The 25165-nt window shown below is 40.9% G+C and overlaps 1 protein-coding gene and 1 pseudogene across 2 annotated transcripts; one reads left to right on the top strand and one right to left on the bottom strand.

The window, feature by feature from the left end:
• Window positions 1-129: 129 nt before the first annotated feature.
• LOC308359389 (vomeronasal type-2 receptor 116-like) lies at window positions 130-20109 on the top strand (annotated as a pseudogene). The gene is made up of 4 exons: window positions 130-189; window positions 3475-3583; window positions 18765-19489; window positions 20084-20109. The product of its transcript is annotated as a vomeronasal type-2 receptor 116-like (transcript).
• A 3469-nt stretch (window positions 20110-23578) lies between these two features.
• Window positions 23579-24523, bottom strand: OR2AE1 (olfactory receptor family 2 subfamily AE member 1; the record flags this gene model as incomplete). Its single annotated transcript, XM_080830639.1, has 1 exon — window positions 23579-24523. One exon carries the CDS (start codon window positions 24521-24523, stop codon window positions 23579-23581), a length of 945 nt encoding a protein of 314 aa, XP_080686765.1.
• Between the last annotated feature and the right edge of the window lie 642 nt (window positions 24524-25165).

Here is a 25165-nt window from a genome sequence, read left to right as displayed (position 1 = left end):
GGCTGGGCCCACAGGGCTTGGGCCACCCTCCAGTACAGGGACCTTGAACAAATGACCGAATACCTCACCGCTCAGGACTTAGTGCTTCAGATTCTTAAAATAAGGGGATGATGCCAGTGCCTATCTGACATGACGATGAAGCCAGATGATGTGTGTGAAGTGTTTAGGACACAGGCCACGGAGCACGCGGTGAGCACATAATCAATGTCAGCTATTACTTTCATAGCATTATTATCCTCAGTCCTCAGGAGGCCATGTTCATTTGGACATTTGGGCTCCAGCCTAAGGCAAGTCCAGCTTCAATCTGACATTTGAGAAAGTAATTGCAGACATCTTTCATGGAGGTTGAACTATGAAGGTATTGATGTCTCAGCTGATGTTCTTCGGGAATTTTCCAAAGAACAATATAAACATCCCCCTTCTAGAAGTGCCTTTGTCAAGAGAGAATAATGTGAACCTCACTGAGTTGGAGTGGGGAGGTGTCAGCAGGGGGCGCCCTCGCACCCTACCATGCAGACCCATTAGGAGGAGATGGACCTGACCTCACAGGGACTTGGTTGGACCTTGCTCTACCTTACTATCCCAACTGGAGGAAGAAGGGCTCTCCTTGTCACCACAACCCACCACCCCTTCTGCCTCACAAGAGCTCCGCTGATGAGAAGCCTCCATACTTCTAATTCCCAGATTCCTCCAATGGACTCCAGTTCATAACAGCCTGCCCAGCTTCTCCTTTTCTCCTGGAAAGAACATAACATAGAAGTCACTTTTAGGCAAACAGGCTTGAGTGATGGATTGTAGAAAGGGCCCCTCGTGTCCCCCTGGCTGAATACAGACAGGCCCATCAGGTGACCCATCTCAAAATATCCATAGACCCAGGTGCCTGGGTGGCTCAGTGCGTTAAGCCTCTGCCTTCAGCTCTGGTCATGATCTCAGGGTCCTGGGATCAAGTCCCGCATTGGGCTCTCTGCTCGGCAGGGAGCCTGCTTCCTCCTCTCTCTCTCTCTGCCTGCCTCTCTGCCTACTTGTGATCTCTCTCTGTCAAATAAATAAATAAAATCTTAAAAAAAAAAAATCCATAGACCCGAACTTACCAGTGGGCTACTTACAACTGTGCACAGTTACCAAAAAAGAGAAAATGCCCTTTGTCACCATGCCTCATCTTCCCCAAACAGTCCCCAGCCACTGTGTCCTTGCAGTGTAACCAATAAACTTCTATCTCCTTTGTTCTGTCTCAGGTGAATTCTTTCACAGATTGTGCCACCAGCTTCTTCCCAATCATTGCCCCACATTTGGGGGGCCCCATCCGAATGGGACAGGCACCCCATTTAGACACCACATTTGGTGGCCCCATGGGGAGCCTGCCCCCCCCACACACACACACATTTGGTGGCCACTGATGAAGAGCCTTTGCCAGTCCGGACTCTTCCCGGGTTCTCCAGGAATTTCTCAGGACTTTCCCTCAGTGGACTCACTCTAAGCTGACCCAAGTGGAACGTAATTTGGTATTTAAACTAGTTGAAACTTTTATTCTAACAAGGTTTACTCAAGTTCAAATAAGCTTGCAGTTTGTTCATAAAAAGATAACTTTACAAGATGGTTAGTTTTGTCCATCTTAACGTTTTCCAGGTTAATTTTTACCATACTTTTCAAAGTGTTTGGTAACCTGAAACTTTAAAGTTTTGCTGGAGTGATAAGTTGGATGAGTTCATTGGCCATCTAAATCTTTTCCAAATAAGGTAAGATATTAAAGCATTGATTACCGAACTTAGGTTTGTGCTTTTGGCTTCTTACTGCACACAAACCAAGGATATTTGAGTCTATCGGTAAACATGCTTTGTGTTTAATTGATTCATAAATCTGTCATCTAAAGAATTCTAGTGTACAGTCAGAATGGCTAAAATTAACAAGTCAGGAAACAACAGATGTTGGCAATGGTGTGGAGAAAAGGGAACCCTCTTATACTGCTGGTGGAAATGTAAGATAGTACAGACACTCTGGAAGACAGTATGGAGGTTCCTCAAGTTGAAAATAGACCTACCCTATGACCCAGCAATTGCACTACTAGGTATTTACCCCAAAGATATAAATGTAGTGATCTGAAGGGACACCTGCACCCCAGTGTTCATAGCAGCAATGTCCACAATAGCCAGACTGGAAAGAACTGAGATGTCCATCAACAGATGAATGGATAAAGAAGATGTGTATATATACAATGGAATATTACCTAGCCACTAGAAAGGAGGTATACTTACTATTTACATCGACAAGGGTGGGACTGGAGGGTATTATGCTGAGGGAAATTAGTCAGTCACAGAAAGACAATTATCATATGGTTTCATTCATTTGTGGAATATAAGAAACAGCACAGAGGATCATAGGGGAAGGGAGGGAAAACTGAATGGGGAAGTCATCAGAGGGGAGAAAAACCATGAGAGACTTTTTTTTTTTAAGATTTTATTTATTTGGGGAACCTGGGTGGCTCAGTGGGTTAAAGCCTCTGCTTTCGGCCCGGGTCATGATCTCAGGGTCCTGGGATCAAGTCCCGCATTGGGCTCTCTGCTCGGCAGGGAGCCTGCTTCCTCCTCTCTCTCTGCCCGCCTCTCTGCCTACTTGTGATCTCTGTCTGTCAAATAAATAAATAAAATCTTTAAAAAAAAAAAGATGTGTGCCTCGATCCCAGGACCCTGAGCCAAAGGCAGAGGCTTTAACCCACTGAGCCACCCAGGCGCCCCAAGACTTTTATCTGTAGGAAACAAACTGAGCGTTACTGGAGGGGAGGTGGTAAGGTGATGGGGTAACTGCGTGATGGCTATTAAAGAGGGCACTTGATGTAATGACCACTGGATGTTTTACATAACTGATGAATTACTGAACACTACATCTGAAACTAATGCTGTACTATATGTTGGCTAATTGAATTTTAATTTAAAAAATTAAGAATTCCAATGTAAAAATTGACATTTGGTTGCTACTGAGTTTTCACTGGAAGAATAAGGTTTCTAAGGGTTAAAATTCTGCTAAATGTAATTAAGACTGATGGAAGTAAGGGAAACAACTCTGTATGTAGGGAAATAGGAGATGTATAAGAAAGGTATGAGGAATGGGAATATATTTTTGTTGAAGGGAAAAGAAAGTAACTTTGTCCTAAAATGAGAGCAGTTGTTTGGAGAGAAACAGTTTGGACAAAATATGAATGCAAAAGAAAATTGTAGAAGGTTGTGAAGGGAAATCTTTGGAAAGGAATATTTTGTGTGGTCAGGGTGGACTGGACTAAAATTGAAATGAATGGGTAAAATATGTTGTTATAAGATTGAAATTCTGCTTTCTGTCTGCTAAGGAGACAAGATTTTCTTGGATTATTAGTTGAGAGACATGCATAGACTCACTTGTGCCCAGACAACTTTAAGGAACTAAGGTTGGCTTTATGGAGCCAATAAAGCCCCTTAGAAGTTTGCCCTGATTCCTTGTTTCCAGAGTTCCTGGCAGCCTTACCAGGTAAGTAAAGAATGTCAGTTCCCGGCAGGTGCAGGAGCCTCCAGATATGTTGGGAACCTCCAGAAGAGGAATTTGCCCAAATCTACAGGTATTGTAGGCATATCTGATGGCAAGTATTTGGCTTGGCTTCTGACCTAGAGAGGCTATTAAAAGTTCAATCAAGATACCTTATGAAAAGTTCCATTAGAGCAGATTTTATATCTGTATGATCAATCACTATTCTTGCTGAGCTTATGAAAATAATTCAGTCAAGTTTGTATAATGCAAATTGATTTAAATGTGAAATGCAAATGAATTAGTCTTGATTTGGCTATCTCTGGAAATAAGGGTGCATATAGAGAAAGGTTATGTTTCAATAGTACAACTTTGTGGGTGTTAAATTCTAGTTCTGATTGTCTTTGAACATTTGTTGTTTAGCAAAGCTAGGCAGCTTGAGGTAAAGTTCTGGAAAATTGCCACAATGGCTCATATACAGATACTCTTCATGCTTGTTATCGTATGGGGATAATAACGGGAGCCTTAGATGTATGATTATTTTTTTTAAAGATTTTATTTATTTATTTGACAGAGGGAGATCACAAGTAGGCAGAGAAGCAGGCAGAGAGAGAGGAGGAAGCGGGCTCCCCACCGAGCAGAGAACCCGATCCGGAGCTAAATCCCAGGACCCTGGGATCATGACCCGAGCGGAAAGCAGAGGCCTCAACCCACTGAGCCACCCAGGCGCCCCGGATGTATGATTATTTGACCAGCTTGAAAATGGAACGGACTGGGATGCCTGGGTGGCTCAGTGGGTTAAGCCGCTGCCTTCGGCTCAGGTCATGATACTGGGGTCCTGGGATCGAGTCCCGCATTGGGTTCTCTGCTCCATGGGGAGCCTGCTTCCTCCTTCTCTCTCTCTGCCTGCCTCTCTGCCTACTTGTGACCTCTGTCTGTCAGATAAATAAATAAAATATTTTTAAAAAATAGAATGGATTCCCCAACAATAATTTAACCACAACCTTGACCAATTCTCTGTGGCTAGGATGACAAAAGTGTTCCTTAAAAGCTAGAATGTACCCCCACTCCATGGGGTTAGCTATGGACTCGTGGAGAAAATGGATAACCCCACTTTCCTTATGATTGGACTGGATGATACACTTGGGGATGCCCATATTCCCAGACAAATCTTCTCCCACTTGCCGGTGATTCCTTATAATTAGCATATTATTAACGCTAGACATCAAACAAAGAGGGCTTCTTGGTGGTATTATCCCATAGACATGTTTACCCCAGGAGCCACCTCTATTGATATAAAATTGCAAATGGAGGCTTGAGCCAAGCATACAGTGACCGCCTTTAACTGAACTGGATATGCAGCCATCCACAAATTCAAAAGGTGGTCCTCCGAAACAAAACGACCTTTGATATCCTGATTGCAGCTCAAGGAAGAACCTGCGGTTTAGTAAAACAGAGTGTTAGGTATATACTCCAGAGTACCATAAAAATAGTCTGGGTTTCTAACTGACGTGGGTGCTGGGGGCCAATGAGAAGGGCCCAGGTCAGCAGGGCCAAGTCCCAGGCCTTATGGAGGCATGGACACAGCTACAGACCATCAAGGACCCTCTGTAGCACCAGGGCAGGTAATCAGTGTCACCTCAAAGGCCCAGGGCACACTTTGCCCACTCAGAAGTCACACCCCCAAATATCCTGAGCTCATTCTGAGAGGAACAGAGAAAGGGCAATGGGGACAGGGGCTATGACCAGAAAGACTGAACTCAAAACAAGCCCCTTACCCAAGTCAGACCAAGAAGTTGTGTTAGGGTAACATGAAATTCTCCCTGCCCAGTCTCACCCCAGGAAGGGTCTCAAGGGGATGATGATGTCAAAGATGAAAATCTTAAAAGCTATCATTTTGAGCATCTGTGTGTTTTCAAAAGCGGTGTGCCTCATTCCTGCAGTTGGAACTGTGACACAGTTGACTAATTAACAAAGACGAAGTGGAAAAATCGGAGAGCTGGAAAGGTCTCACTGTTCGAGGGAAAGGCTTTAATTTTACAGATTTCTCATTTAATCCTAACAGGCATTGGAAGAAACTGAGGCAGAGAGAGGTTAAGACTTGCTCAAGGTGAGAGAATGGGAATGGTGGAGTCCTCCAACCTATGGCCTCGCTCACTAAGCTGAGCTGCTTCCAGACAAGCTCATTAGTTCCACTGTTAAAATGGACCCCAGAGTCCCCCAAGGGAGAGGGATGGACGGCTTTGAGGCCAATTTCAGCCCCACTGGCTTCTTCTCAGGGCCCAGCACACTGCTGAGCACGCAGCAGGCCTTCAGTGAAAACATCTTGGGGCTGTTTGTGAAACACATATTGGAAAAACACCCGGACTTCCACCAGGATCACACATCCTTTTGTCATTTGGAGATTTCCCAACACCTGCTATCAGGAGGTTCATCTGAACCTCAACTATGCCTGGAAGGTCAGCAGGAAGGTTCTTGTTCTGACTTTTGCTTATCTCCACAAACATGTCCTTGGTACCACTCTGGATCAGCTCCAAGTGTCCCCCCATTCATGGCAAAAAGTCATTTTCCCTGAATAGACAGATTCAGCATGGTAGAAGGTCAGCTTCAGGAGGAAGAGAGCACTCAGGAGGAACACTTGTCCACAAAGGTGGTTGGGAGGGGCTCACACCTGGTCTGAGGCTTCTAGAACTTAATTTTATCTTAAAAATCAAAAGTGTAAATGTATATGCTTTGTAAAGTTGAACAGTACTACAATGGCTATAAGAAAACTAGTGGCGCCTTGTTCCACCTGACCTCCTTCCCATTTTCCCCTCCAGAGTCCAGTTTCAACCAGTTCAGTAGTTTCTTCTCATGTTTACTGCTGTGTCATTAAATGGCATGCTCCTACTGTAACTTGTTGATTACTTAGAAGCTCAAAGTTTAGGTTGCAAATATCCTCTTGCCTCCCACCCACTTTCCACCCTCCATGGGATGGGTATTGAGTTCTCTTTGGGGAATGACAAACCTCATCATTCACAGTTGAGCCCTGTTCAAGTCTATGCTTCCATTTCTAGACAAGTTTTCATTTTTCTTGGAATCAAGAGTTCCTTTTTATGATTTGATGAGTTTTCTGTGGCCCGTTAGTCTATTTCCACCAGAAGCATCACTCCCTTCTGCATGGTCAAGCCCTCCTGAGGCTCTCTCCTTGCCATGGTCTAGTCTGTTTTCTTCCTGTAGCTTGTATAGGACTGTCATCCTGGACATTCCCCTTGCCTCTCTGCTGCCCTGAGTTACCTGTTTGAAGATTCTGGTTTCTTGTTTTTCTCCCTCATTTTGGCAGAGGCCATCCTGTAGCTTTCAGAAGAATGATCCAGAGTAAATTTTTTTTAAAGAATGTCATGTCTGAGTATATTTCTGCCCTACCTGTGAATGATTTGAGCATAGACTTCTAGGTGGGTTAGAATTTTCTCTGTGACCTTGAAGACCTAGAGACTTGTCTTTAGTATCACTGTTGAGAAGATTAGTGCCCTTCTGATTTCTGATTCCTCGTATGCGAACTGTGTCTAGATCCCCTCACTCTCTCTGCAAGAATTTGGGTTCTTCTTGTTGTCCCTGGTGTTCTGAAAGTTCATGGCAGTTTGCCTTCACAGATCTGCTTTCCTCCATCATTCTGAGCAGAGCTGTCCAAGAGACCTTTCTGCAGTGATGCAAATGTTCTCTGTCTGTGTTGTCCAGTATGGTTGCCTCCAGCCACATGAGGCTATTGCACACTTGAAATGTGGCCAGTGTGGCTGAGGAACTGCATTTCTGATTTTACCTATTTTAATGAATTTACATTTAGCATAACTAGTCACATGTGTCCAGGGGCTATGTATTGGACTGTGCACTCTAAGGCCTTTCACTCTGGAGCCTGTTGGGGAAATTTTTGTTATTTCTTCAGTGTTTCCAGTTATTTGGAAACCCCTGTGGTCAGATGATTGAACTCTTGCAATTATTCCCTAGTTTTCTTATTTTTCCCTTTTCTTTCTTTCTTTTTTTTTTTTTTTGGAGTGAATGACTTACATTAAGTTAATCTAGTGAACATCTCTTTATTTAAAATTTTAATATTTTGTCTGTTATTGCACCTTGTCTACCTTCCCATTCCTTTCTAGGTATTTGTCTAGTATTTCTTTCATTCTATGACCCTCTCGTGGGCTTGGTTTTCCTGTTTTTCTCTCCTTAATTTTTCAAAATGTGGTTAATTCCTACTTTGTAGACATTTGACTTTCATACTTATTTTACAATTGCCAACAAATTGCTCTCACCTTTTCATTATTTTTTTTCCGCACCATCAATCTCGTTACCAATTCCATTGTCCTTGTAGTTACTATTTCTCATGCTTCTCAAATGCCTAATATTTCACATAAGCATGAGAATCCCCTTTGATCATTTTACCATCACACTTTGTCACTGATTGAAGGTTTAACAGTTGGATCTCCAACTTGTGCCAGATGTGATCTATGTTCACCACTAACGATGGGGTCTTCTTTGCCACCTGAAAGTAGAGAATGATCCCATCTTGAAACCCCATATTAATGGCTGTGTTCATTTTTTTTAAAAGATTTTATTTATTTATTTGACAGACAGATCACAAGTAGGCAAAGAGGCAGGCAGAGAGAGAAGGGAGGAAGCAGGCTCCCTGCGGAGCAGAGAGCCCGATGCGGGGATCGATCCCAGGACGCTGGGATCATGACCTGAGCCGAAGGCAGCAGCTTTAACCCACTGAGCCACCCAGGCGCCCTGGCTGTGTTCAATTTTTATTTGTCTTTGTTTGGGCATTTTGTTTGTTTTTCGATTACCCCCTAATGCCAAACATTACATATTCAGTTTCCTGGAAAGCCAACTCCCAAGACAGGGTTTATCATGCAAATGTTTACTTAAAGAAGTACATTAGTTGAGCTTATATGGCCAGGCTTTTATAGTCTTACTTCAATCTTTCATGAACATGGTCCACCCCAGGAAGGGGCACAACCTTGGATAAGGAGGACACATGACACAATGAGCACTGGGTATTATAGAAGACTGAGGAATCACTGAATTCTACCTCTGAAACTAATAATACATTATATGTTAATGTATTGAATTTAAATTTTAAAAAGGAAGAATGTTAAAGCTTAAAGTGTACCCCTGGATAACTTACCACCAAGCCCTCTGACCTCTGTGTTCATTGGAATAGAAACTCCTGACCACACTTAGTAACAGATCATCAGAGCGTGGTTCTCCCACCCAAAAGAACACCTCACTCTGGGTTTGGTTCTGACCTGCTAATTAGCTGTCCTCACTCGTTAGGATGTGGCAGCTCCTCATTTTTAATTAGAATTAGCAGAGTCAGGTTGGCTTTACGTGGCCCATTTGCTCCTAAGACTCTTCAGAAACATCCTGTCCTCCAGAAACTCCAGAGTGGAGATGTTCAAACCTAAGAATTTGACTTAAAAGTCTGGATTAAAGAAATTCCACTGGGATAAAAAATTAAATTAAATTAAAAAAATAAAACTTGCTGATTTTCCCTGAAGTGCCCTGGTTACACAGTACTAGATCATATTTGCAGATTTTAACAAGATTTTCCTCTGATTTCTTCAGACTACTCACTCTGTGTGCCCCAAGCCAGAGCTGTTGCCATGAATCCAGGCAATTCCACAATGGGGAAAGGTTGCCCACGGCTTTGACTGAGAAGGAGATTGCCAATGACATAGGTACAGACCTGGAGGGATTTCCCTTCTTGTCCTTTCATTTATATCCCCACGTGTCCCCCAAAACTGGAAGGATCTAGAATAGGAGTGGAATCTCAGAGTTGTTCTTTTCATTTATTCAGTAATTTCACTATTGAAGTTAGTAATCCTCCTGAGGAAAAGATGTTTTTCTCTTTGACCCGATTTATTCCTACTCATCTTTTTGACCATTAGCATTACCTCCCCCAGGAGATACTTTTATGGACCATCCCAAAATGTTCTGTTTGTTTCTTCCATGGAACTCGATACATGGTATTGTGAGTATGCTGGTTTAATCATACGTGTTTCTTTCAACCAAACCCTGACCACAGTGAAGGTTGCATAAGCTTGATTTCCCAAGTGCCTAGCACCATTCATGACACAAAGTACGTGTTCAGAGATAAATTTCATGATTAAAAGTATCCTTTATCACTGCTATGAACCAGCCACTGTGCATTGTGCATGTTTGCCATGTCTGTGCTCTACGGGTTCAGAGGCAGGGACAGGAGATGATCATGATGAATGAGCAGTAAGTACAGAGATGTGGGGAGTAGGGGGTAATCTAACCTTACTTGGGAATGTCAGGGAATTTTCCACAAAGGATGCAGTTTTGTTTTGTTTGAGTTCTGAAAGATGAATAGGATTATATCAGCTGAATAAAGGGAGAAAAAGAATTCCTTGTCAGAAATAATTAGAATGGCACATTCCCGCCCCACCCCCTAATATTCAAGGACCTGAAAAAAAAAAATCTAGAAAAAGTGGCTAGAAAACAGCAAGTCTAGGATGGGATGGTGAAAAGTGACAATAGACTGGCTGGTAATGAAGACTTTTCACACCATTGCTAACATTTGGAATTGCCAACAGACAATGGAAAACTAGAAACACCCTCTAGCAATTAAATTTGTAGACAAAACAAGATGTCCACTTTCATTCCTGTTATTTAACGTTGCTGTGAAGTTTTGAGCAGTACAGGAATTCACAAAGCAAAAAGGATCATCTTAATGGAAAAGGAAGACACAAGAGATTAAAATATACCATTTTATACCAAAAATGCTCCAAAAAATCAATTGAAACAGTATAAATTACACAGTAAATCATAGGGGAAGGGAATCAAAAAATAAGATAAAAACATAAAGGGAGACTCTTTAATCATAGGACTCTTAATCATAGGAAACAAACTGAGGGTTGTTAGAGGGAAGGTGAGTGGAAGGATGGGGTAACTGGGTGATGGGCATTAAGGAAGGCACCTAATATAATAAGCCCTGGGTGTTATATGCAACTGATGAATCACTAAATTTTACCCCTGAAATGAATAATCCACTATATGTTAACTAAATTGAATTTAAATAAAAATTTTTATAAAGATTTTATTTATTCATTTGACAGACAAGAGATCACAAGTAGGTAGAGAGGCAGGCAGAGAGAGGGGGGAAGCAGGCTCCCTGCTGAGCAGAGAGCCCAATGTGGGGCTCGATCCCAGGACCCTGGGATCACGACCGGAGCTGAAGGCAGAGGTCTTAACCCACTGAGCCACCCAGGCGCCCCTAAAATTTTTTAAAATAAAGTAAAATCTCCTAGATATGAGATATGTATATAAAAATACTATTTTTCTTTTTATAATAATAACCAAGTAGATAAAATAATAAAATATTACATTCAGATAGTAACAATTGTTATATAATTCTGGGTAACTTTTAGGGTGAGTACATGGTGATTACATAATCAAAATACAAATTTACAAATAGATATAATATATACCAAGATTAAATGAAAGAACATATTGTTCTTGACTTCTTTACTCTGCTAAGTACTCACATTTGGACCCATGGTGAAAGGTTGGAGACTAATTCATTAAATCTTCTGAGACCAAATTTCAGCAACACTATCAACCACATTTTTCTGTTTTTTCTTCCATAGTCAAATTTTCATTTTTTCCAGGGCTCAGTTGGTTAAGCATCTGACTCATGGTCTCAGATCAGGTCATAATCTCACGTTCGTGAGGCTGGCCCCCATGTGGGGCTCCCGCAGGGTGTGGAGTCTGCTTGGGGTTCTCTTTCTGCCCCTCCCTTCCTGCTCTCTCTCTCTCTCAAAAAGAAAAAATATATATCTCAAGGAACAGGATTACTTAAGAGGTTAGTGGAAACAAAAAATGAAACACAGTGGATTTTCCTGAGGTTTGTCATGCTCAAAATGGATGTAAACCTTCGTTAGCGGACTTCCACCTCTGGGAAGATGGAATAAACATACTTTTCCCTCTAAGTACAACTAAACAGCAGGGAATATGGATACAACCAACTTAAGAGGACTCAGGAAGGTGGGGAGAAGAAGGCAGACGTGCAGAACTACATAATGTGGTGGGTTTTCTGGGTTTTCTTTTGCTTCGTATGTCCTAGACTTGAACCCGAAGGAACCAACAACCTGGAGAGGCCAAGGGGTATTTACAACGTTAAAACACCCCAACAAAAGCCTGCTCTGTCTAGCCAAAGGAGCAGGAAAAGGACACCCTAGAAAGACAGAAATTTATAAGAGAGTAACTACTCTACTCCAGCCAAACATCACAGAAAAAAATACTATGACCCATTCCCACCAGGAAGGGCCAAGTGGGAAGTCTACACTTGCACTTTCTTCAGGTTACAAGGCACCCCACTCTCCACCCCACATTTCTAGCCAGGGTGGTATCAGAAAAGGTCAAGTGGGAAGGCAGGATATTCATCACCACTGACCAGTAACCAGGCCCCCTCCTACAAAGTGCAATGCCTAGACTTCCACCCCGCGTGGCCATGATGACGTGGCCCTGCTGCTCCCTACTGGTGTAGTCTTAAAGGAGGCCAGGTGGAGAATCAGGGCTTTCATCATGGCCCATAGGATGCCACCCCCTCCCCCACAGGATGGTGGGGACCACATGGGAAGAAGTAGGGAGGCACTCCTATTCCTCCCAACAAAGAGTAATCAGTGGAGGCCTTGTGGGGAATCAGAACACCTACTCCTACCCAGAAGTGAGGAGATCTCTCCTTATCATGTGTCAACAGAGGCTAAGTGGAAAACTTGGACTTCTGCCCACCCTGGCGGTAACAAGACAGTCTCCCCCAGCCCTTCCCAGCCACAGCCATGTCAGAGGAAGCCAGATAAAACAGAAGGTCGAAAAAAAATCCAGAGCCTCATATCACAATACTCAGAATGTTCTAGTTTCCGTCAAAAAGTATTCATCACAACAAGCGCCAGGAAGATCTCAAACTGAATGAAAAAAGAGAGTTAACTTGTGAAATCACAGAGATGTCAGAATTATCGTAAAAATGCCCCAACGGGGGGAAAAAAAGTGCTTCAATGAGCAATTATGAACACATTTGAATACACTATGGAGTATGATGCCTCCATCAGAAAGGATGAATACCCAACTTTTGTAGCAACGTGGACGGGACTGGAAGAGATTATGCTGAGTGAAATAAATCAAGCAGAGAGAGTCAAGTATCATATGGTTTCACTTATTTGTGGAGCATAACCAATAACATGGAGGACAAGGGTAGATGGAGAGGAGAAGGGAGTTGAGGGAAATTGGAAGGGGAGGTGAACCATGAGAGACTATGGACTCTGAAAAACAGCCTGAGGGTTTTGAAGGGGCGGGGGGTGGGAGGTTGGGGGGACCAGGTGGTGGGTATTAGGGAGGGCACGGATTGCATGGAGCACTGGGTGTGGTGAAAAAACAATGAAAACTGTTATGCTGAAAAGAAATTAAAAAATAAACTAAAGCAAAAAAAAAACAGAAAAATGTAAAAAATTTGCATTACGTAGATTGTGAAAAAGACACTTGTTTATAGTAGAAGAGCTGAAACAAGAAGGCACCACCTCAGCTGGGAATGTGCCGGCTTGACAACTGAAATTTTTTGCCTGCACATGTCTGCAAATGGCCAGGGACAAATTTCTAGAGAAATGGTGAATGCATGATTATTGGAATCCACAAATAATAATGATTGACTGTATCAACTTTAAAGTCTTAATAAAACTGTTTCATTTGTCAAATTTAAACTAAAAAAAAAAAACACATTTGAGACAAGCAAAAAAATAGAAAGCCTTAGCAAAGAAATAGAAAGCCTCAGAAGTGAATGAATATCAGTACCAATATTCCAATTGTGATATTGTGCTATGGTTTTGCTCAATGTTATCATTGGAGGAAACTAGGTAAAGGGCCAAGTGACCCAAGATCACACGGAATTATTTCTCACAGCTGCTTGTGACTCTACAGTTATCTCAAAATTTGAAAATTAATTTAAAACTACACAGCTCAGATTTAGGAAGGCAGACAGAAATAGCATTTTAGTGTCAATTAACACCTAAAATTTCTGCTTATTAAAGATGAATGTGTCGCTATTTTGTCTCATCTCATTGTCATCCATCCAGCAAATAACTGTATTTGTGCTCAACAATGTATGGATCCAACAGATACATATTGAGTGCCTGTTAGGTGTGATATGCCTATATAATATATACATATGTAATATAAAATATACCTATACGGGAGGAAGTAGTGTTAACTACAAATACCAGTTATTGAGAGACTGTTACAGGTACATACACCCCTACTCATTTTTTTTTTTTTTTCATAAAAAACCTATGAGGTTGGGGTGCCTGGGTGGCTCAGTGGGTTAAAGCCTCTGCCTTCGGCTTGGGTCATTTTCCCAGGGTCCTGGGATCGAGCCCCACATCGGTCTCTCTGCTCAGCAGGGAGCCTGCTTCCTCCTCTCTCTCTGCCTACTTGTGATCTCTGTCAAATGAATACATAAAATCTTAAAAAAAAAAAAAAAAGACCTTTGAGGTTTGGTGTTATCAGCATTACCATTTTACCCTGAGCTGAGTTTACTGTGAGTATGGGTTTTTAAAAGTTAAGCCCATGACTTTCAAACATACCATGTATCAGAGATTTTATTCAGCCGTTAAGATATATGGAGGGGCGCCTGGGTGGCTCAGTGGATTAAGCCTCTGCCTGCAGCTCGGGTCATTATCTCTGGGTCGTGGAATCGAGTCCCGTACCAGGTTCTCTGCTCGGCGGGAAGCCTGCTTCCCCTCTCTCTCTGCCTACTTGTGATATCTCTCTCTCCCTCTGTCAAATAAATAAAAATCTTTTTAAAAAAAAAGAAATAAATATGGAGATCAATAAGAGAAAATTGCTTCCAAGGGCTTTTGTAAAACCAAGGTTTATAGCATTCATTAGTAAAGGCATTTTTGACAACACATCCACAAAGAATGTGAGAATAAGATTTCTAGGTCAGATAGAAAAATGGATAATGTCCTACAGGGCAATAAAACCATAATCTTTGGGTTTGTGTTTCTCCCAGACAGAAATCAAGCTAACAGGTGATTGTACAATGGGGTCTAGTCAAATAATCACAAAGTCAAACAGATACTTTCTGCTAGATAAATAAATAAATAAGCCACAGGTTGACTTGTTAAACAAAGCTGCAGTATGCCATTGAAAGGGTATTAAACCATCCTCTTAGGTTATTTCCAAGTTTTGAATATTTTTTTTAAAGCAAGAGAGATCACAGAGGGAGAGGGAGAGGCAGACTCCCGGCCAAGCAGAGAGCCCGACATGGGGCTCGAGCCTAGGACCCCAGCCATGATCATAACCTGAGCTGAAGGCAGACGCTTGACTAACTGAGCCACCCAGGGGCCCCTTGAATAATTTTTAATTAAGAAAATTGATTAGTAGGATCAGACTCCTAGTAAACAGACAAGCCCAAGTTGGAATACTGTTTTAACTCCAAATCTTGTTCTCTTCCACATAAGCCACGCTGCCAGTGAACATCTCCACTTTAGTGATATAAGCAAGAAAAAGTGCAACAGAGTGTAAAAAGGAATTCTAGAAATATAAACAGGAAGGGTGCCTGGCTGGCTCAGCTGGAGGAGCATGAGACCCTCGATCCTGTGAGTTAAAGCCCCATGGTGGGTATAGATTTTATTGAAATAAATAAATAATTGCCCATTTATTTTTTTAATTAAATTTTTTATTTATTTTCAGCGTAACAGTATTCATTGTTTTTTCACCACACCCAGTGCTCCATGCAATCCGTGCCCTCCCTAATACCCACCACCTGGTTCCCCCACCCTCCCACCCCCGCCCCTTCAAAACCCTCAGGTTGTTTTTCAGAGTCCATAGTCTCTCATGGTTCACCTCCCCTTCCAATTTCCCTCAACTCCCTTCTCCTCTCCATCTACCCTTGTCCTCTATATTATTTGTTATGCTCCACAAATAAGTGAAACCATATGATACTTGACTCTCTCTGTTTGACTTATTTCACTCAGCATAATCTCTTCCAGTCCTGTCCATGTTGCTACAAAAGTTGGGTATTCGTCCTTTCTGATGGAGGCATAATACTCCATAGTGTATATGGACCACATCTTCCTTATCCATTCATCCGTTGAAGGGCATCTTGGTTCTTTCCACAGTTTGGCGACCGTGGCCATTGCTGCTATAAACATTGGGGTACAGATGGCCCTTCTTTTCACTCCATCTGTATCTTTGGGGTAAATACCCAGCAGTGCAATTGCAGGGTCAATGTAGAAAGAAGAAAGAAAGAAAGAAAGAAAGAAAGAAAGAAAGAAAGAAAGAAAGAAAGAAAGAAAGAAAGAAAGAAAGAAAGAAAGAAAGGAGGAAGGAAAGAAGGAAGGAAGGAAGGAAGGAAGGAAGGAAGGAAGGAAGGAAGGAAGGAAGGAAGGAACATTTTTTTAAAAGAAAAAGATATAAACAGGATGTGTTGGGGAAATAAGGAGTCAATAATCCTTAACTGGGCAAGGCATGCTTCCCAGGTGAAATAATTCAAGCTCAGTTAGAGACAGGTGTTCGTAGTTAGGTACGCAAGGGAAGAAATGATGTCCCAGGAAGAAGGGAAAGCTTGTGTTATATGCATAGATATGAGGATATTGGAGCAATTTGAGATTTAAAGATAGATTTCTCTTAAGATTTTCACATAGCTTTGAAAGAAACAGACTCTTAACTATAGAGAACAAACTGATGGCTCCCAGAGGGGTGGAGATGAGGAGATGGGGGAAATGGGTGATTGGGGTTAAGGCGTGCACTCGTGATGAGCACTGGGTGATGAATGGAAGTGTTGAGTCACTACGTCGTACACTTGAATCTAACACTGAAGTTAACACTGCATGTTAACTATACTGGAATCAAAATTAAAAACTCAGGAGAGATATTGAGGGGCTACCCACCCCAAAATGCATTAGGTCCAGACATTTCACATGGGAATTCCATCAAAACCCCAAAAAACAGAATTTTCACTCAATTTGAACAGTATCATAAAATTGAAAAGAAAGCTTTAGGAATTTTATTGTTTTTTTTAAAGATTTTATTTATTTATTTGACAGAGATCACAAGCAGGCAGAGAGGCAGGCAGAGAGAGGGGGGGAACAGGCTCCCCACTGAACAGAGAGCCCGATGCAGGGCTCAATCCCAGGACCCTGAGATCATGACCTGAGCCGAAGGCAGAGGCTTTAACCCTCTGAGCCACCCAGGTGCCCCTTTATTGTTTTTATGTATAATAATTCAATATAAAATTGATGCTGGGCCACCTGGCTGGCTCAGTTGATAGAGCATGTGACTCTTGATCTTGGAGTCATGAGTTCAAGCCCCATGTTGTGCATAGAGATTAGTAAAAAAATTAATAAATAAACTTTTAAAACCCCTCTGTTTTAAAAATAAGAAATAAAATTGATGCCAATATTTGAACTACATTGAACTCTCTTCTTCCTGACTCTAAGTTAAACGTTATTTCAAGTTCTGGGATTTGAAAACATTTTTTTAAAAAAACCCAGTTGACTGCGGTGTGCTATTTCTTTAATGTACTTTAATGAGATTTTTCTAATAGTTTATTTAATAATTAATTTATAGCATTTTAGAGTTTTCCTTTTAAATGATCAATCTATGAAATTAAATCTTGAGAAACCTCTTGAGGACAAAAAAATACAGAGACTTCTCTAAGCTCTCTAAGAGGGCTTTTTAAGAGAAAGTAAGCTTTTTCTTTCTAAAAGAGAAAGGGTTTTTCTACAAAGCTTCCTAAACTTTTTAAGAGAAAGTACTGCTGTGAATATTAAAATTAACAAAAGGTGTGCAATGGAAAAATGACAAGCTTTGGAGTCAGATAGTCCTGAATAGGGCCAGGATGAGGGTAAGGTGAGGTGCTGGGGATGCAGAATTTAAGGAGGCGCTCACTCTCTGGGTCCTGCAAGACCACAGGTGGCACCTGAAGGTGAGTCCTTCCTTAAATCCCCCAACCCCCCCCCCCCCCCGCCCCCGGCGTCTCATTTGCTTCACCCAATCCTGCCCCCTTGAGTCAGCCTGGATCTTAGCCCTGCCTTCCAGAACTCCAAGATCTTAGGTGAGTTACTTGACCTCTTCAAGCCTCATTTATGTCCTTCTGCAAAATGGATTGGTACTACCTGCCTCACAAGATTGTGTGAGAAGTGAGATATAAGCTGTATCAAGAAGAGGCAGCCTGGGGCACTTGGGTGGCTCAGTGGGTTAAATGGCTCGGGTCATGATCTCAGGGTCCTGGGATCCAGCCCCACATCGGGTTCCTTGCTCTGCAGGGAGCCTGCTTCTCTCTATCCCTCTTCCCTCCCCCTACTCATGCTCTCTCTCATATAAATAAATACAATCTTTAATAAGAAAAAGAAATGTAAATTTCAAGTTTCTGAATCAGAAACTCTGGTGGTAAGTTCTAGCAAACTGCTTTAATGAGCCCTCCAGATGATTCCAATGCTCACTTAATGCCTGAGAGTCGCTGCGCTAGCCGAGGAGGAATGATTGTGGAATTTTAAGCAAAAAAGTAATATGAAAGAAACATTAATGGGTGTGATTGAATGGATGAGAGATGAGAAATATTCAAGACAGAAAACAGGGTGGCTCGTTAGGGAGTTATTTTGTTAAAATAGAAGTTACTCAAATCTTAACAAGTTAGTGGAAGTTAGGATCAATAGGAGGTAGGTTTGCAATTACTTAGATAACAGAAATAATGTAAATTTGAAACTTAAGTGAAAGGTTTTTTTTAAGATTTTATTTATTTATTTGACAGACAGAGATCACAAGTAGGCAGAGAGGCAGGCAGAGAGAGGGGGGGGGAAGCCCGCTCCGTGCCGAGCAGAGAGCCCCCTCTACCTATATTTAAGTGATACAGTTGGGTGTAATTTTTGTTTATAGGGAAAAAAAAACTTGTTTCCTTGCATATGGAGGATGAACAAAAGAGGTGATCCTGGCTGCTTGGCCCTTGATATGCTAAGAAAAAAAATAGACATCATTAGCTTGAAATTTTACTCTCTGTAACATTCCTTTTTTTGGTATCTATAGTGATTTGGCCAAAGATGAGTATTTGGGGAGCTCATGAGATCAACTGAATTCAAGATAATGGCCCTTTGTTTTTATTGCCAGATATGAAGCAATGTATGAAGTATCCAAAATACACAAATAGTGGTCGAGATCATTGCCTCTCAAAGGCTGCGACTTTCTTGGGCGATGAGGATCTTTGGGGACAGTGTTTGCCTGTGTAGCCCTTAATCTGTCTGTCCTTACAGCTGTGGTTCTTGAGATTTTTGTGAAATATAGGGAAACTCCCATGTCAAAACTAATAACCAAGCTCTCAGCTATATCCTGTTCATCTCCCCCACCCTGTGCTTTCTTTGTTCCTGACTCTTCATTGGTCATCCCAACACTCCCAGCTGCATCCTCCAACAAATGACATTTGGAGTCCTATTCACTGTGGCTGTTTCCACCATTTTGGCCAAAAACCATCACTTGGAAGCTCTGGCTTCCAAGATCACAACACCAGGGAGAAAGCTGAGACAGTGGTTATCAGGGGCACCTAATTCTGTCATCCCTACCTGCTCACTGATTCAAGTGACTTTCTGTGTAGTCTGGTTGGGAACCTCTCCAGCATTAGTGGACATAGATGCACTTTCGGAGCCTATCTTCCTTAACATTATGTACAGTGAGAGCTTGGTCATTATGGTCTACCTTTCCTTAGGATATTTGGGTTCCTTGGCCCTTGCAAGCTTCACCTTGGATTTCTTGGCCAAGAGCCTATCTGACACTTTCACTGTAGCCAAGTTCCTGACTGTTAGTGTTCTCTAGTGCCTGGATCAATTCCTCCCTGTGTATAATAGCACCTAAGGGAAGGTAATGGCAGCTGTCGAGATCTTTTCTATCTCGGCTTCCAGTGCTGGGTTACTGGAATCCATCTTTGCATCAAAGTCCTGGAATATTCTCCCAAAGCCAGGTAAGAATATCTTGCCAGGATTAAGCAGTAAAACCAACTCCAGGGGAGGGGCCCCTAGGTAGCTCAGTCAGTTAAGCAGCTGACCCTTGATTTTGGCTCACATCATGATCTTGGGGTTGTGAGATCGAGCCCCACATGCGGGCTCTGCACTCAGCATGAAGTCCACTTGAGATTCTCCCTCTCCTTCTGCCCCCCCCAGTTGCACTCACACTCTCTCTAAAATAAGTAAATGAATAAAATCTTAAAAACTCTAGGGGGAACATAAATATTCTATGGCTCTACATCATGGATTTCATAAAATATTTAGAAAGACTGAAAATTAAACAGTACTTGAACATTCTCTCCCCATACCTTGCCATGGACACGTAAATGTTCTAATATCATTTTCCCCCTGATTTGAAATGTCATGGTTATTATAAACTAAATTCCTATATATAAATCTGTGTTCTGGACTCACTATTCATTCATTGATTCTTTCTTTGAATGAATGCCACTCTATGTTAATTTTCTGAATTTCATAGCATATTCTGACAGCTGATACCACCTGCTTGTCATTGTTACTCTTTTTCATTTATTTTGTACTTATTCTTACAGATTTTCTCTTTGATTTGACTTTTTGAATTGTCTTGGAAAACTCCTTGATACATACTAAGAGATTTGGATCACAATCATTTTGAATTTAAAGATTAAGTTGTGGAAGAACTGACCCCTTTGCAATAAAGTTTCCCACTTGGGTATACACTTTATCTCCATTTTCATTTTCATCTTATTTATTAATGCTTTGTTATATTTTCTGACTGGGTTATTTGGGTTGTTAAGTAATGTATTGCTTCTATATATTTCTTGAGCTTACTTGTTCCAGTTAATTGTAAGTTGATTCTCTTGGACACGTAAGGTATAAAAATTAATATAATATGTGCAAACAATGAATCATGGAACACTACATAAAAAACAATGATGCACCATATGTGACTAACATAATTTTAAAAATCAAAAAAAAATTTAATATAAATGAAATGTTTCTGCTTAAGTTTTATCCTTCTAATTGTATTGAGAAGATTATATAATGCTTAATAGTAGTAGTATAGTAGTAGTAATTGTGGGCTGTGTATTGTTCTTGGCTTTAGTGGGAATGTTTCTGGTATTTTTTTCCGTTAAAATTTATGTCATGGTAGGTTTGGGGATCATACCTTTTTAAAATCCAAGTGAGTATTTCATTAATGATGAAAGTGTTCTCTATTCAATCCAACTTAATTTCTTACATAATTTTTAAAAATTACAATGAAATACACATAACAAAATTTATTATCTTAAGTATTTTTAAGTGTCAATTCAGTAGTGTTAAGTATCTTCACACCAATCTCCATAATGAATAGACCTCCAGGTCCATCCATATTGCTGCAAATGGCAGGATTTCCTTCTTTTTATGGCTGAATAATATTTCATTGTGTGTGTGCATGTGTAGGTACATTTTCTTTATCCATTAATCAATCTGTAGGTGAACATTTAGGTCATTTCCATGTCTTGGCAATTATAAATAATGCTGCAATGAACATGGAGGACATCTATCTCTTTGTGATAGTGATTTTACTTCCTTTGGATATATACCCAGAACTGGAATTGCTTGGCCATATTGTAGTTCTATTTTTAATTTTTTGAGAAACCTCCATACTGTTTTCAGTAGCAGCCGTACCACTTTCAGTAGCAGCCGTACCACTTTACACTCCCACCAACAGCACATAGCTGTTCCCCGTGCTCCTTTTCTCCACATCCTTGCAAGCACTTATCTCCTGTCTTTTGGCAGTTGCCATTCAAACAGGTGTGATGGAGTATCTCATTGTAGTTTTGATTTGCATTTCCCTGATGCTTAAGGATGGTGAGCACCTTTTCATTTACCTTTTGGTCATTTGCATGTCTTCTTTGGAAGCTATTTGGTTCCTCTGCCCATTTTTAAATCAGATTTTTTTTTTTTTTTTTTTTTTTTTTTTTTTTTTTTGCTATTGAGTTGGAGGAGTTCCTTATACATTTTGGATACTAACCCCTTATCAGATGTATGATTTCCAAATATTTTCTCCCATTCTGTAGGTTGCCTTTTCATTTTGTTAATAATTTTCTTTGTCAAAAGTTTTATGGTTTGATATAGTCTCACTTGTTGTTTGTCTTTGTTTTTATTGTCTTGGCTTTGGTATCAAATCCAAAAACTCTTTGCCAAGACTGACATCAAGGAAACCACCCCCTACATTTTCTTCTAGTAACTTTATGGTTTCAGGTCTTACTTTCAAGTCTTTAATCCAGCTTGGGTTGATTTTTTTCCTAATCATATCCCTAATGATTAGTGATGGTGAGCATCTTTTCACGTGCTTTTTGGTCACTTGTATAACTTGTTTGGAGAAATTTCTATTCAAGTCCTTTGCTTATTTTTAAATATGCTTATTTTATTGTTGTTGTGTTGTTATCATTCTTTATATGCCCTGGATATTAACCCCTTATCATATGTATGGCTTATAAATACCTTCTCTCGTTCCATAGGTTGTCTTTTCAGCATACAAATCTTTCACTTTCTTGTTTCATTCCTAGGTATTCTTAGGCACACAACTGGTGGCTCATTTTATAGAATCCCCCCAAAAAAACTATTTCTCAAAAATAAAATACTTTCTTGTGAAAAAGAGTGTAACTTTCAGACTTAAACTCTTATTCTTCTGAAGATGGTCCTAGGGATTTATGACTTTTTTTTTAACTAATAGGGAAGCAAGATATAGAAATCTGTCCTCACTTTGGAATCCCTCAGAACATTAGACCCCAGAAAAGTTCACTGAGATGTCAGGCCTCTCTGTATTTATGTGGAATTAATATCTGGCTGTCTGAGACCAAGGATGTTAGCCAAAGCCATCTACTGTATTATTCATTTTTATAATTTCTTCCCTTTCTGAGTTAAATATCATTAATGTCATGTGGGATAGTTATCAGTCTAGGTTCCTTTTGTTTATTGATCTGTGCAAGAAATAGCTGCTGAATACCTATTTCTTATCAGGCTCTTTTCTTGGGTCTGGCGAGACAAAAGTAAGCAAAGTAAAGTCCTTGACCTTGGGAGCTCACATTCTAGTAAGACCATCAATATGGGGCACATGGGTGGCTCAGTCATTAAGCATCTGCCCTTGGCTCAAGTCATGATCCCAGGGTCCTGGAATCAAGGGTCCTAGGATAGAGCCTCTCGTTGGGCTCCTTGCTCAGCAGGGAGCCTGCTTTTCCCTCTCCCTCTGCTTTTCCCCCTGCTTCTGCTCTCTCTCTCTCTGTCTTAGATAAATAAATAAAATCTTTAAAAAATAAATTAATGTAATACACAACATCATGCAAAGTAGTATTATGAAATAGAAGCAGGGGACAGAAGATGCAGAGTGCTATTTTTTTTCCTTTTTCCCAATTTTTTATTTAAATTATAGTTAACATATAGTGCAATATTGGTTTCAGGAGTAGAATTCAGAGATACATTACTTACATACAGCATCCAGTGCTCATCACAAGTGCGCCCCTTAATCCTCATCACCCATCTAGCCCATCCCCCACCCACCTCCATCAACCCTGAGTTTGTTCTCTATCATTAAGAGTGGGTTATGATTTGTTTCCTTCTCTTTATTTCCCCCCTACCATATGTCCATCTGTTTTGTTTCTTAAATTCCACATATGAGTGAAATCATATGGTATTTGTCTTTCTCTATCTGACTTATTTCCCTTAGGGAAGCATGTTTTGGCAAGGTTACATTTTTAAAGAAATCAAAAGTAAATGAGTGTCTAACAATTTTAAACGTTGATCTTGGACTTCTCAGCTTCCAGAACTGTGAGAAAATAAAATGTTTTGTTGTTGAAGCCACCTAGTCTATGGTATTTTTGTGATAGTAGCCCAAATGGGCAAAGACAATATTCTACAGTACTTAGATGCCTGAGAGCAAGTTAGAATACTGGAATTATGTGTTAACCACTTTATTTTTGCAGTAGTCATCAGGGATCTGAACTCTTGAAGAGCTTAGAGGTTTATTCAGATCAACTTAGGGAGCTTACCCCGTTCCACTCTTATATTCAGGGCAATGTCAATTACTGTCTCTGAGTGAGAATATCTCTTCCCAGCACCCTTCTCAGAGCCTTAGCTACATCCTTATTCCGGAGAGTATAAATCAAAGGATTCAGTGTGGGAGTAATAATGCTATAGAACACAGAACCAACTTTGTTTTGCAATGGAGTGTGCTGGGACCTGGGCCTCATGTATGAGAATATGCAGGCACCAAACCAGAAGGAAACCACAATGAAGTGAGAACTACAAGTAGCAAAGGCATTTCTCTTACTCCCAGCTGAACGCATCTGAATGACACTGTGAAGGATAAAGGCGTAGGATGTAGAAACCAGGAAAATGGGGAAGAGGAGAAGTATGATGCTGCTGATGTACACTGTGGTCTCATAAACAGTGATGTCTCCACACACCAGCTTCACAACAGCTGGAAACTCACAGTAGAAGTGGTGGATTTTTCGAGACCCACAGAAAGGGAAGTGCATCAAGATCGTTGTGTGAATTAGAGAGTTTATAGACGCTCCCAACCATGACATGACAGCCATCATCAGTCCCACCCTTCTGTTCATGAGAACAGTATAACGAAGTGGATGACAAATGGCAACATAGCGGTCATAGGACATGAGAGCCAAGAGAATACACTCAGCACCACCCAGAGACAAATAGAGGAAGTGCTGGGTAGCGCAGCCCACAAAGGAGATGGTCTTCTTGCCAGAGAGGTAGTTGGCAGCCATCTTCGGGATGGTTGTGGAGACATGCATCAGATCCATGAGAGAGAGCTGGCTGAGCAGGAAGTACATGGGCGTATGAAGCTGGGCATCAGCACAGATGAGGAGAATAGTGAGCGTGTTGCCACTCACTGCAATAAGGAAGACCACTATGGTTAAGGAGAAAAGGAAAAGGTGGGTAAGAGAGTCATCAAAGAGGCCTTCAAGGATGAAGTCTGCCAGAGAGGTCCGATTCCTCTGCCACATCTCCCCTCTCTCAGTCTCTGGGGAAAGAGGAAGCAGAGATGAAGCATGATATCAGAAATACACCCCTGACAATAAGCACCTTTTGATCTACCAGAGCATTTGTGAAGAGAATTTTTTTCTATTTCTGATTCTTCAACAGCTCTAATTATTAAAATAACTTTTAAAAAAAACTTTAAATAGTTCTACACAAACATGATGACTCTGAAATTCCAGAATATCTAGATTCTATTAAGTATCAAACTTCAAAACAAGAGTCTCTCCTCATTAAGGAAGTAATATATATATACACTAAATTCTATAGATATTAGATATATACTATTTTATAAGTATGTATGTATATAGTTTTTATAAGTATAAATGTATATACATGTACAACTTAATGGATTGTTCAGAAATTTGGCCTTACACAATTGTGAAAGCTGGTTAAGCCGTCTATATAAGGCTCTCATCTTTGCGTCTGATAGTGGAACTTGGAGTCCATAGGACAAGTGGTAAGGAAGGGAAAATGGATATAAAGTGTGTTAGATCAAGGGCAGGCTGGAACCCACAAGCATGAACTATCATAACTCCACAAAGGCAGACTGAAACCCATGTTCTTGTTGCCTCTGGAATTGATGGTGTGGTTATTTTGCAGAAGCTGGG

Source organism: Martes martes, assembly GCF_963455335.1.
Source record: "Martes martes genome assembly, chromosome: 18".
NCBI classification, from domain to species: domain Eukaryota; kingdom Metazoa; phylum Chordata; class Mammalia; order Carnivora; family Mustelidae; genus Martes; species Martes martes.
The sequence above is the reverse complement of the archived record's forward strand: the minus strand, read 5'-3'. Positions and strand labels throughout refer to the sequence as shown.